Below are 14,188 nucleotides of genomic sequence, written 5' to 3' on the forward strand. Positions count from 1 at the left end.
TCCGCACAGAATGCACATTACAAAATGACCTAAATCTAATTTCAGAAACTGTAATCTAATTTTTAACTCCAGACAGTATGGAGAGTAAAGAAAGGGTACGGTCTACCTTATGCGACGCATGTCGCTTTGAACTTGACCTGCATGCAGTATTGCTTCACGCGCCGCACACCTTTACTGATGACGCAACGGGTTAAGAATCTCACTAACCCCGCCCTTAGTCGAGCAACCGATGTCAGAGGGGACAGGGATTGGTCGGTCGCGACCTGCGTCACTAATCATTGGTTCATCTACCTGTCTCTCGCAGCAGTTCGTCCAAAAGCCTGTGGATACAATAAAGCGGAAGCCACGTTAACATTACTTTTGTATCGCTTTGCACTGTAAGGGAAATAACACGCTGCGGTCATATCGATGTGTTGATTTGTTTCGAAAAGGTAAGTCGCCTTTACATATATCTCTAGCCTACGCAGAACGAGTCGTCAGCCAATATGATGTGATTCTTCTTGTTAATGCGCATAGATGTGATTACTTTCGCTAGCAGAGCATCGTAAAACAACATAAACAAGCTAGCCAACTACGAGATAACCAGTACGATCATGACTCATAACCAGCAACCAGTGGTTTGCCAACGAGGAGTTTTCTCGGCATTGCTGAAAGTGGCATTTGTGATAAACGTGCAGCTTAGTATAATTGTCATCGTGCGTTTTTATCAAATCGCAGTGGCCAACACTTTGGATGTGGCTCATGTTAGCGTTTGCTTGGTGAACGTAACAGCGTAAGTGACGCACGCTCTTCGCTTTCTGCTGTCATTAGTTTTATTCGTTTATTCGCTTCTGCTCTGCAGATACACCGTTGATTTGTGTTGCAGGACAGCCAAACTTGCGGAATGAGCGTCGGCTTCATCGGAGCGGGCCAGCTGGCCCACGCGCTGGCGAAGGGCTTCACAGCAGCTGGTACGTCTGTCAACACGGTTTATTTCAAAGGGTCTCCGCGCTGTGCTTTATGAGTATGACCGTATAATGGTTCACATACCGATGAACCAAAACGTTCACGATATCCTTTCCAACGAAGGACATTTTACGGAAATAAAAGCAACTACGTAAACACTAATTCACAACTTTCAAACAAGAGGCAGGTGTCCCAGGTGTCATTTTGTTAAGCTCACTTCCTCTCTCCCTCCCTAACCGTGTCTCTTTGTCTCTGACACTGTCTCTCTCCCTCTTTCCTGCAGGGGTAATCGCTGCCCATAGGATCACGGCCAGCTCTCCGGATACTGACCTCCCTACCGTGTCAGGGCTGAGGGTGAGTATTGAGCCACAGTGTGTTACAGCTGGGAGGTTGCTGGTTTAAATGCTCCTGTACCCTTGAGTTGGACTACAATGAACATCCAGTTATATAATTGTATACTGTATGGCATTTTTGTGTTGTTTTGTAATTCACATTCACATTTAGCAGACACTCTTTTCCAGAGCAACTAGCATACGCTACTTTTTACATGTTATCCATATATACATATATTTTCTAAGGCTGTTGTGGGTTAAGTACCTTGCCCAGGGGTATAATTGCAGTGCCCCAGTAGGGAATCGAACCAGTGACTTTTCAGTTACGAGCCCTGTTCCTTACAACCCTGGATGAGGGTGTCTACATTTACATTTTACATTTATTCATTTAGCAGACCTTACATAGGTTACAGTTGTTTTACAGTGTTATCCATTTATACAGCTGGATGTTTACTGAGGCAATTGTGGGTTAAGTACCTTGCCCAAGGGTACAGCAGCAGCGGCCCACTATGCTACACTGCCGCCCCTAGTGAGCATATAGATAATGTAATGTGAGGGCGGCAGGGGGGTGGGGAGGCTGACAGACAGCTGGCTTCAGTAAGGATGTGTGTGTGGGAGGGGGATGTGTTCTCCGTTCTGCATGTGTGTCCATGTGTGACACGTGTGTGTATGTCCCCTGCCTGGCCCAGAAAATGGGGGTGAATCTGACCACCAGCAACAAGGAGACGGTGAGCAAGAGCGACGTGCTGTTCCTGGCCGTCAAGCCCCACATCATCCCCTTCGTGCTGGACGAGATCGGGCCCGACATCGAGGACCGTCACCTCATCGTGTCCTGCGCCGCCGGCGTCACCATCAGCTCCATCGAGAAGGTCCGTCGGGGTGGGGGGGTTTGCTGTTCCTCACCCCGTGTGAAACGCTCTCGCCCCCCCCCCACCTCTTTTTCAGAAGCAACACCCCCACCCCACCTTCCCCCACTGCTACAGTCTCAGTCTGTAGCGTTCGCTCTGAATCCTCCTGAAACCTGTCCCAGGTTGTAGTTCCCTTGTGACCGTTTGTTTATGATCACCCCAAATGTTGCACTGTGCTTCCACTCCGGAATCAGACAGTGAAAGTGACTTTGGGGCAGGTGCGTGGGTTGGTCAGTCCGGCTAATGAATGCATTTCTGCCCTGGAGGGGCAAAAAGTGCCCTGCAGTGATGCAGAATTCACACCGAGCTGTCTGACTGCGCAGAGAGAGACCAGTGACAGCAGCAGGGGCGGTGGAGACCTTCAGGTTTATATACCTGGGTCTGTTGAGGTTTACTGGCGTTGCTGTGGGTTGTGTTAGCATTGCGTTTGGAACTGTATATCCTTGAGTTGTTCGTGTTGCTTCATACTTTTAAATCTAGGCATGCAGTTGTGATCCCAGCTCTGTGTTTGGCAATGAGGCTGGTGCATGTGTGGTTGGTGTTGTCAGCTTTTTCACGCCGCCTCGTTAGATGCACTGTGCAAGTTGCTCTCGATAAGACTGTCACGTAATGTACTGTGCTGTAATGTAATGGGGTTTCATGTTATTTCTTTAGCCCAGTTAAAATCACCTATTGGTGCGGAAAGCATGTGAAACATTTCTTGTTGTAACATGCCACATTCTTCTCGCTCTCCCTCACGAATACGGCCGAGCTGCAGCTCACAGACACCCCAGCCCCCCCGCCCCTCACTCCTCTCCCCCACCCCTCACCTCTCCCCACCCCCCTCACCTCCCCCCACCCCCCTCACCTCCCCTACCCCTCACTACACCCGAGTTGCGCCTGGAGGGGGTGCAGCCCAGTGTTCTATGAGACCAGGAGATCTGTCCACCTTCCAGCAGCCACATCTGTGTTGTATTGTCCTGGGGTTGAGATTCCTCCAGCACTGACAACATACTGAATGTATACCAAGCAAAACATGCACAAACCACATAATGTTTTAGCAAGCTGTAATGTGTAAGCTCCTCAAATTGTTGTTAGAACTTATTGTTATAGAGGCCTGATTAAGTGGTGAAAGGAGGCAGCAAGAATGGTAATTGAATACTGATCAATAACAAGTAGCAGCGATCAATCACACAGAGGTGTGATTCATTTGTCTGTGGTACGTCCATCTTCCTCATGAACAGTGGGGTTGGCAGTGTAAAAGAGAGAGTGTAAAAGACGGTGGTAAAGAGCAGGTCTCGTAACCTAAAGGTTGCTGGTTTGTTTCTCTGTCGGGGCACTGCTTCTCTATACTTAACCCAAGGTACTTAACCCACAACTGCCTCAGTAAATATCCAGCTGTGAAAATGGATAAAAGTGTAACCTGTGGAAGTTGGATAAGAGCATCTGCTAACTGACAATAATGTAAAATTATATTCTGAACGCTGTGTCTCCCTTGCACCCCCCCCCCCCCCAACCCCCCCCCCCCCCCCCCCCCCCCGGCCCTGCAGAAGCTGCTCCAGCACCGCCCCTCCCCCAAGGTGATGCGCTGTATGACGAACACGCCGGTGGTGGTGCGGGAGGGGGCGACGGTGTATGCCACGGGCACCCACGCGGAGGTGGAGGACGGCCGGCTGCTGGAGCAGCTGATGGCCAGCGTGGGCTTCTGCACCGAGGTGGAGGAGGACCTGATTGACGCCGTCACCGGCCTCAGCGGCAGCGGCCCCGCCTATGTGAGTACCCGCACCCTGTAACGAGGGCCCCTGAGCCGCGGGGTCGCCGTAGTGGCTAACCAGAGGGTTGCCGGTTGAGCTCCTAGGCAGAGGCTTTGCCACTGTGCCCTGGAGGAACAGTCTCCATCTGAACCACTGGAAGTAAATTCCCAGCAGAATATTTAGGCAAGCTGAAGAATGTGTTTAATAAGCTGTACAGTATAAGAGCGTCTGCCGTGCATGTTATTAATAGCGATTCTGAGTGCTCGGCGTTGATGTGGGGGTTTTAGCCGAGCACAACAAAGGAAGCCCTAATCTGCGAGTTTGCTAGACTGCTTTTCACGTGGCTCTGAAGAGGCTTTCTTCTCTCTCACCTGTCTCTGTGCCAGTGATCCCACTCTTAGGTTTTTACTGTGACAGATCACGTTACATGCCGCTGGAATGAGGCAGTGATCTGATGAGCTGTGTGTTAGTCACAGCTCTGATGCCTCTCTTCTGATGCAGTTATTCTGGAGCATAAAGCTCTTCCCCTGACTTTGAAGCTGCGCCCTGCTGGTAGCGTTCAGTGCGAGCGTCAGTCTCCCTGAGTGGCAGCTTTGTGCAGTGATACAGAGTCCCTCTTCCCTTTGTGTGTGTGTGTGTGTGTGTGTGTAAATATGGCTGTGTGTGTGTGTGTGTGTGTGTGTGTGTGTGTGTGTGTGTGTAAATATGGCTGTGTGTGTGTGTGTGTGTGTGTGTGTGTGTGTGTGTAAATATGGCTGTGTGTGTGTGTGTGTGTGTGTGTGTGTGTGTAAATGTGTGCAGGCCTTCACTGCTCTTGATGCTCTGGCTGACGGAGGGGTGAAGATGGGCCTGCCGAGGAGACTGGCTGTCAGGCTGGGAGCTCAGGCACTGCTGGTGAGTGCATCACTGTCATCATCATCATCATCATGATAATGATGAGTACGGGCACCCTCGACCGGTCACTTGCCCATCGTCATCAACGACACGCAGTCTTTCCCACAATCTTCTGTGTCACTATTGGACTCGGTGGTGTGTGGATCAGGAGAACAGCCAGGGCTGCAGGGTTGGGGCGAACCACAAGGGGGCAGACTAACATTGAGTTTCCCAGGCCTGATGCCTGTAAGGTTGGTCTGAGGTTTAGCCTGCCTTATGTCCACCCCATTGATATGTATTTTTTCATATTTTGTTTGTCAGTTTCCTCACCAATCAGGAGAAAAGAACAGGCACGGTATGTGGTCTGTAGCAGAAGAGCTTGTGGTCTGTGAATGTTGCTGAAATCTGACGGCATGCTGTTGAGCGTTCTTCTGCAGGCTTGCATCATCTTTGCACCATCTTTTCTGTATTTTTGTGTAACTAAGCAACCCTCTCCCCCAGGGTGCTGCTAAAATGCTGCTGGACTCGGAGCAGCACCCGGGCCAGCTGAAAGACAACGTGTGCTCACCAGGGGGTGCCACCATCCACGCCCTGCACGTCATGGAGAGCGGGGGCTTTCGCAGCCTGCTCATCAATGCCGTGGAAGCCTCCTGCATCCGGACCCGGTACGGCTATGCCCCCGAGGGGCGGCAGGGGGGCGGGGTTCACATAGTCACATGTTGTCACCTGCACCTATCTACTGCAGCACTTCGTTTTGTTTTTTTTCGGGGTTAAAAGAGCTGGACTCGGTTCACTTCACAGGTGGGGCACTGCTCTTGTGCGCTTGAGCACTTAGCCTGAATTGCTTCAGTAAATATCTGGATGCATGAACTGACAGCATTTAAAAAATAAAAGCTAAGGCAGGTAAGATAAGTTGGGTAGAGGCATGTGCTGAGCAAATCAAAAAACATGCTGTTTTATACTACTGGTTGTCCAACAGAGGGCAGTGTTGGTTAATATTTATAACAGCTCGGTATTAGGGATGGTAAGAAACTATCTACCGTATTGAATTGCATAGCATCATATTCTTTTGCATCGCATCGTATCGCGTTGAATCGCATTGTGTTGAATCAAATCGTGTCGAATTGCACTGCATCGCAATAGGGGTGAATCATATCGTACTGCATTAGTAGTTGCTTCATATGTACCTTTAATTTATCGGATCATTGGCAATGCATCAAGATGTCTATCGCATTGGCCTCAGTGATGGAGATGCACATCCCCACTTGGTATTATGGGATGAAAATTTGCATACATGAAAATGTTTGCCATTGTGGCTCATAATACAGGAATCAGTGCAGAATTTAAAATTAAGTGGAAGGATAATGGAAAATATTGATAGCCCCTGCAGTACTGCACAACAGTGCATTGTATTGTTGATATCGCTACATTACATTATATTATTATCATTTAGTAGATGCTTTTATCCAAAGCGACTTATACAGGTTATATTTTGTTACATTTTATCCATTTATACATGGATATTTACTGAGGCAATTGTGGGTTAAGTAGCTTGCCCAAGGGTACAGCAGCAGTGCCCCAGCAGGGAGTCAAACCAGCAACCTTTTGGTTACAAGCCCTACTCCTTATCACTGTGCTATACTGCCAGCCTGACATCTCAACAAGTGGTGAAGGTGAAGAAGGTGTGCTCTCCAGAGGGCTGTGGAGGTTTGTGTCGTTGCACTGTTTGGATGTTCGGCTGGAATGGGGTGAGATCACCTACAGGTGGGACCTACTGGGAGGTCATCTTACAGCTGGCACCTCAGGTGTAACAGGTGCATATGAACGCCCCTCAGACGCCGTTGCTGCATTAGCAGCAGTGCGTAGGTCTCCGAAAACTGTGCTTGCTGCCATAAGGTTTCAGGTTTGAAACCCTGGCGGGGCACTGCGTTTTCTGAAAACTGTTTGGCCTGAATTGCGTCAGCAGGTACCCAGCTGAGCAGATGGGTCGTATCATACACTACGCAAGTCGCCCTGGATAACGGCGTCTGCTAAGCAAATAAATTACATAATGCTGTGTAATGATTGGGGAATAGCGCCTGCCAGCCGGTTTAATTAGATCTTTTCAAGGCTAGCAGGGAAGCTCAGGGTGTTCTGCGGGGGCTTTTTTGGCAGGTGTGCTTGCGTTTGCGGGTCTGCTCCTACATTTACATTTAAACTTCCGGCACGCTTCGGTTGCTGCACAGATGCTCGTATCCAGACTGACTTGCAGAGCAAAAGGTGCAAAACAGCATATTATAAGGTGACGTGAACAACATTATATGTGGAATAAGACAGACCACATCAGAACCTGTGTCCATCAACAGTGTTATAATAGCTCTTGCCATCCTGAAAAAACAAAAATGCTGCAGTTAAAACATCAACAAGTACAAAAAAAGCCTACAGCAGCACGCATAAAAGCAAGGATTTAAGCTTTGTGATTAGATATGGGATATAGGCAGAAGATGGCCAGAGACTCTGTTGTTGTGACCATTGTGGGAATCTCGTTCCACCGCATGGTGCCACCAGCATGTGTAATTCCGTTATTGGAGGGACAGCCAGGGTTTCCCTCCCTAATTCTCTCTCCTCCGCCTCTCGAAGGGAGCTGCAGTTCCTGGCTGACCAGGAGAAGATCTCTCCGGCTGCCATTAAGAAGACGACGCTGGACAAGGTGCTGCAGCAGCCTGGCGTGAGTGGGAAGGGGGTGGTGACCAGGACTGGAATCAGCCTCTTCACCAAGGACCCCAGGCTGAAGAAGAACTGAGCCTTCGTTGACCCCAGGAAGGGCATGGCCGTCAGGTGTTAGCACTGACTCTCCGGTTTGAACCAGCTGAGTGTTTTACCAGGGAGGGATTTTGATTGGTTCATACAACTGAGTGATTGACAGCACGTGATGGCATGGTGCCACTCGCTATGGGGTTCATGAAGCCTCACCAGTCACTAGGTAATTCATTAATGTGTCATACACACAGGGTATGTACACCACTGTACTGAGATCAGTGGATGCAGTGCTAGATCAAAAAGGTAACGGGTGATCGATCTGTAAGGGTTACATTTGATATACAAGGATTGTCTGTCCTTCTCTATATCTTATCTCTCTAGGTGAAGCTGATTCACAGACCTGTGGAAATCTGTTTCTAATTTTTTTTCTCATACAGTTTGACACTGTGAAACACTGTCCTTCATGCTTAATGGTTTAATTTGTACATTTGACTTTCCCCCTTTTATCTGATATATATGTTTATTATGATTGACTGTTTAGAATCACTTTTTAACCTGACTCAGGTAGTGGTTCTGCTGGGGTCAGAAAGTGAGACTGGTGCTTGTTTCCTTGACGACCCAAGGATGTTTCAAACTCTGGGGTTTTGTCTGAGTCCCTGAGGAGGTTCAGGACTACTTATGATGGAGGATTAATGACTCTCCTCCAGAACTTCCTGGATCCACAAGTACTGCTCACCATTTTAGCTTTAATAGACCACTTGTTAGACTAGTGCAAGAAGCCCACAATATGGGCAGTAGTTAAACTACACCAGTGTGTTTGACTTAACAATCAGCAGCTCAGTCAAGCTGGTTATTGTCTGTTCTGGGTATCTGCACAAAGAACTGAAGCTGGTTCTTATTTCAATAAGCTAGATGTTGCTGTATTTTAGGATTTGAGGGGCAAGAGCAGCAGGGCTTTGGCTGTGTCTGATTGGATATTCAGAGGTAATAATCTTTTCTTGCAGCTTGCCTTTGTGCCTCTACTGTAGAATGGCTGCATACAGGTAGCATGCATCGTTCTTTATTTTGTTACGTTTGTATAGATATGCACCTGTATGTTTGACTAGAAAATACGAATTTAAGGTAAAAACACAGGTTCTCCAAAGCTACTGGATATCCTGTTACCTAACAGAGTGTGCATTTGATCCTTAGTGTTTGACTGTGAAAATCTTTAATGCAGTATAATATCTTTAGTCTCTGTCTGTTTACATTCTGATAAGAGCCACAAGTTTAGTCCATGTCTGGACGCATATGCTGGTGGTCAACCATTAACTCTTTCACTACTGAATGTGCGGTGATGGGCTGTATCTGTGCACCTTACATGATAAATCCTAAATTTCACTATTACTGAATGGGCTCCCTGACTCCTCCGCTTTCTATTAGACTCCCATATATTCCCATATATTCTGTACGTACTTTACATCTCAGGGTAAAAGGGTAACGATGTGGTGAAATTGTAGTACCATTTGGCAATTACCTACGCTTTCCCCAGGGTTTTTTGGATCTTTATAGTAAAGCAAAGAGCAAAGAGTCACACACATTAGCAGGGATCAGGACTGTGAATTCCTGCTGAAATGTCTTTATTGGCACATTGAGGAGGTGTTACAATGTTGCTCACTCCAGTGGCAAATTTTATGAACTGAACTTTTTTTTTTTACTGATTTGTAAATAAATTTGAATTTTACAAATCTGTAAATGAGAAATGTACATACACAGCTAGAAGCTCAGTTTACATGTATGTATTCCCATTGTGATGGCTTGGCAAGAAATGTTTGTTTTTTTCCTTTCTCCTAAGTGGACTCTTTATCCAGTTGGACCAGTCCTAAATGGGAACTTTATCCTGCTGAAATACTGACGTGTGAGTGTTGGGCCTGCACTGTGTTTATAATACGAAAGGCTTTATATAATAACAATACCGGCTGGGAGAATACCAGGTGTGGTTGTCGTATTTATACCTTTCTGATGTCTCTTCTTGCCTCCATTTACAGTCAGTTCTCACCGCAATGCTGATATGTGCTCAACTCTCAGGTTAAGGCACTGTGAGTGGCAGCAAATAGCTGGATTCCAGGTACACCACATAGATCTCTGCCTGTACCTGTATGCAGCTGGATGTAGGCTTGACATGACATGCGTCGGTTAAACTTAGTGCCCACATTAGATGATGTTGTTCTGTTTTGTTTACATATTTACTGATGTGCATATGTTTTAAACACGTTTAAAGCCTGAGTGCAGTTGTGCTGAAGCCATCGCAAAAGTTAAAATAACTTGTGCTTTTATTTTCTCAGCAATCTTAACAATCCCCTTGGGAAGGTGTGAAACTAAACAAGAGTATATTGATTGATGAAAATAACTAATAAGAATGATTTATTAATTAATTTATGAAATGTCAGATTGGTTGAGTGCAAAGTGTGCAAATTACAACTTAGAATTGACCCAGGCATTGCTATGCTAAGGTGGAATTAGTAATGCTAGAGTCAGTGGTTGCCAGAGTGTAAGTAACTTCAGTTTGCTACACTCCACCGTTGACATACAGACTGAAGGTAACAAAGGAGAGCTCTTTTCTGTGCCAGATCACTGGCTTTATCACATCACTGTTTACTTATTTTACTGTCTCCAATGTTTCGGTCTGGACGGAGCTTTTGATCCCCTGCCAAAACGGCCTACTTGTTGATTTTTGTAGCTTTGCATACAGTGCGGATCTACAAAGAGGGCCTTTGAGATACACACGGACATCACTGTTCTTGTTGCTAGTATGTGTGCTGGATCTGAAAGAGAGCCCTCACTGTCACCATGTTTCATCGTAAATCTGAGCTGCACCGCCGGCCTCGCTCACTCCGGTGAACTTCACCCAATGGCAGCTGAAAAATGTGGAGCCAGCACTGAGAATTCGCGCAGTTCTGATGTTGTCTCAGATGTCAAGAATTAGACGAATGCTGAGAATCGCACTCCATGCGCTGTACTTTGGTAATGCGTGATTGCTGAGGATTTAGCGTTCTGTCTCTCCTTGACAGGGTGGTAATGTTGTTGCACTTTAATTCCGAGCTGAAAGTTCAGCACTTCTTCCGGAATGATATACTGTGATAGCTGGGGGGGATGGAGATGAGAGAGCGAGAGAGGTCTGGCTTTGTTCTTTTCGGCCCAAGGACAACATTTACATCACTTTCTCAATGAGCGTGTGCTTATACCAGCAGGCGCGACACTGACCCCTTGTGGGAGGGAGAGGAACTTAACAGCGCAGCAGATCCAGAGCCCAAAACGCAGAACACGTCAGCATAGTCTATAAACGGCTCTCTCTCCAGGCGTCGGGTTAACCGAGCTCCTCGATTTGTTTGTATTTTCATGAGTCACAGAGCAGGCTCAGTCTGTCAACCCTGTCTGAGTGAGGCCTCCCCCGCCCCCTCTACTTGCTCTGTCCTATCTCCGCCATATTTGCCATTCCCTCAGGGAGAGGATTGTAACATTTTGCAGGCAGTGGTCCACACTGCTTTGCTAGTGGCTCAGACCACTAGCTAGCTAAGTGATCTGAGACTGGTCCGGGGTAACACCGTCACCTCTTTAGCAGTACTGTGTGGGAATGTTGTTGTCAAATGGATGGCTGAATCATCATTTTGATCTCCTGTTTTAAACAGCAGTATTTGAAAAAATATTTGTTACAATAAGATTTGTTTCCTTCAGTGTTTGCTTTTCAGCTAGTTATAGTTTTCAGAGCAACCTGAGTGGTTGGTACCACAGACCATGAAGTGTTGCCTTTGTTTCACTTCCCTTATAAACATAAGAGCATATACTACAGGGCACATGGTGATGTGTTCTCAGAGGGGACCATATGACAGGATATATCATTTTAGGTTACTTCTGTAAATGTGCAAGAGCATATAATTATTGATCATATTATGGTAGTCAAATTACCTGAGAACAGCGAGTAAATTATTGAGCTTTCATTAATAACCAGTAGGGTGTTTCTCGCTGATCCATGTCATCTGTACCTCCAGGTTTCAGACCTCAGAGACAATGTTATACTTTAAGAACATAAACATTCAGCATTTTATTGACAGGTATGCAGGGCTATCAAATGAAATTATATTAAATCTAAAATTCATTATTTGTCACATAGAACCTCAGTTTCCATTTTTATCTTCAGGTAATTTGTTTCCGAATAATGGTGATGTTGCTCATGAGCACCACTGTGGCACACTTTTTTCGCACCTTTTTGTGAGCACAAGGGTCAAGGAGAGAAAATTGGCTGACGTGTTTAGTCGAAAACGGGCATACCTTTGAAATAAATGAGACACACCCTCACGGCGAGCAAACTCCACCCCAAAAGCACGTGTACACTCTGGCTGCTGGGTAAATTCATATCAGGATTCGAATAGCAGCGACAGAGAGGGAAAGACTTCTTCCTCAGGAAAGACTCAAGTCGGGGGTTAGGTTTGCGTAGGCCTATCGCATGTCTGAATCAGCCTGTTAGAGACGACCTTCCGCTGCCAGCGTTTAACTCGGAACAAGAACAGAAACGAGGGGAAGGAGAAGAGGAGTCCAAACTGATGTTTTATCACGGCGGTGCAGCTGTGTGCGTGAAGGGGAAGATCGGACATGCCTTTAACCACCAGTGAAAACCTGCTTCCCCCGAGTGACAGTGAATCATCAGTTCTGCTTCCCCCTGCTCCTGTAACGGCTGAGATTGTGAAGGACAGATAGACTCTGCTGAGCCCCGCAGGCGTGAGACAGAATCCGCCCCCCCAAACACACACACACACACACACACACACACACATACATATATCCAATCTGCTACCTTCTCACAATGTTGCTGTAACATTGTAGTGATTTGATACACATTTGGACAGCTGGGCACCAGGACCAGATCTGTTGCACACCCTGTGGGATAGCGGGCGATTCGTTTTCACCTGTGAAATTTAAAAAAAAAAAGTTTGAAATATGGTCTTGAACTCCTCCTTCAGAGTGTGTGTGGAGATCATGGTATAATGTGTGTCTGCAATATTTCTTTGGATGGCCAGCCAAGATAAAATTGACAGTATCACCATCTAAATATACTGCAACAGAGTTGCCCACGTTGGAAAGAGAACTGAAATTTCTTTGGAATTAATGAAAGTCACCTTAAGAAGTTCCTTTCCAGTAATAGGCTGTACTGTGTGGGGAAAAAAGTAAAGCACACAATACATCAACGATAAAGGTAGTTCACATTTGATATGCAACAGGAACAGCTCGACATAAGCTGAATGGTATGAAAGAGAGAGCGAGACATACGAGTCTAAATTTAAAGCCGTGCTTGCTCATTACCTCGGAGCCTGCTAAATGTAGGCTATGATTCTCTGTAGGATTAAGTAGGCCAGCTTCACAGCCACGAGTAAAAAAACCACATTTCATAAGCAGCGTTATTCCTGCAAATCAAGAAAAAAGAAAAATCGTGATCGAGTAACTTTAAATGTTAATGTCAGAATAATTTCCATTGACACACTTAACATGTTGTTTGGCAGTCTCCCTCTCCTCTGCCACTAATGTCTGAGCTCAAAGGCACAACCCGAATCTCTGGAATGGTACCTTTAGCCAGCTAAGCCAATGAGCCCTTGTCTCTGAAATGAGGAAATTTGTACTAGCCTATATACAGTATTTGCTCTGTACTTCCTTGACTACAAAACTGTTTGTGCTTAGCTGGCATCCTTATACAGGAAAATTGTACGGCATGCAATCCGTCCATAGACACGGATATTTCCTGAAGTAACTTGTGACAAGTATGTTGTTATGTGGAACGACAGCTCTGTGCTTTACATAATAATTGACCCCTCAACCTTTCAGATCCAGTCCTCCATCGGGCTACACCGCTACCACTTTGGGTTTGAATTCACGCAGCAGAGCCTTCCCAACCTTTTCCTGGCTTACCGGAACTGCAGAATGACAAGACTGTCTTGTCATACAGTCATAAACCGTGTGTGCACCTGCTTTTCCCCATAAAAATGTGTAACAGCCAGTGCTACAGTTAAACTGTGCTGGAAAAGTAACGCTCCCACTTAAAACGCTCCCGCCCTGCCGACTGTATAACAGGCGAAATGACATCTTTGCTGGATGATGGAAGAGTTTCGGCAGTTGGCTGGTTTGCAGTGTCTCCTGAGGAAACTCTTACATGACTGCTTCCCTCTAAACAGCGTGTAGGCTACCTCGCATACAAGGGAGTTGTCCTTGCTCCTGCTCCATTTCGCACAAATTATATCATGTCAAGCTCACTTTAAATATCTTACAGTAAAACCAAAGTTCACTATCGACATTGCAACCTCCCATATATTTTCAGTGCGTCCATACACATATATATCATAATTTGATATGAAGTGGCTATATATAGAATGCGGAGACCTAGTTTTGCTCTTGTTGAAACTGCCAAATTTTTACTGGAAGAACAAATACATTACGCAGCCCAGATCAACAGTCTACTTTCATCTATCCATCTGACAATACATTGCTTACGGGATATGCTGATTTAAAAAAATTGCAACATCTGGCACTAAATATGATATACAGCCTCTTGCTCTCTTTATTGTTTATTTATTTTTTTTATTTAAATATGAAAAATGTGCAGCTTTGAAAATGTGCTCCGCTTGTCCCTTTA

The 14,188-nt window shown here is 46.1% G+C and overlaps 1 protein-coding gene across 2 annotated transcripts; it reads left to right on the plus strand.

Moving 5' to 3' along the window:
* Window positions 1-330: 330 nt before the first annotated feature.
* Window positions 331-8,302, plus strand: pycr1a (pyrroline-5-carboxylate reductase 1a). Of its 2 annotated transcripts, none has more exons than XM_036552680.1 (8): window positions 331-431; window positions 842-950; window positions 1,229-1,299; window positions 1,967-2,146; window positions 3,715-3,936; window positions 4,720-4,812; window positions 5,293-5,456; window positions 7,411-8,302. In XM_036552680.1, exons 2-8 carry the CDS (start codon window positions 884-886, stop codon window positions 7,571-7,573), a joined length of 960 nt encoding a protein of 319 aa, XP_036408573.1. In that variant the 5' UTR covers window positions 331-431; window positions 842-883; the 3' UTR covers window positions 7,574-8,302. The 2 variants fall into 2 exon arrangements, with proteins under 2 accessions (XP_036408573.1, XP_036408574.1); XM_036552681.1 differs by having other exon boundaries at window positions 866-950.
* The last annotated feature ends 5,886 nt before the right edge of the window (window positions 8,303-14,188 follow it).

This window comes from Megalops cyprinoides, chromosome 19, assembly GCF_013368585.1.
Source record: "Megalops cyprinoides isolate fMegCyp1 chromosome 19, fMegCyp1.pri, whole genome shotgun sequence".
Taxonomy (NCBI): domain Eukaryota; kingdom Metazoa; phylum Chordata; class Actinopteri; order Elopiformes; family Megalopidae; genus Megalops; species Megalops cyprinoides.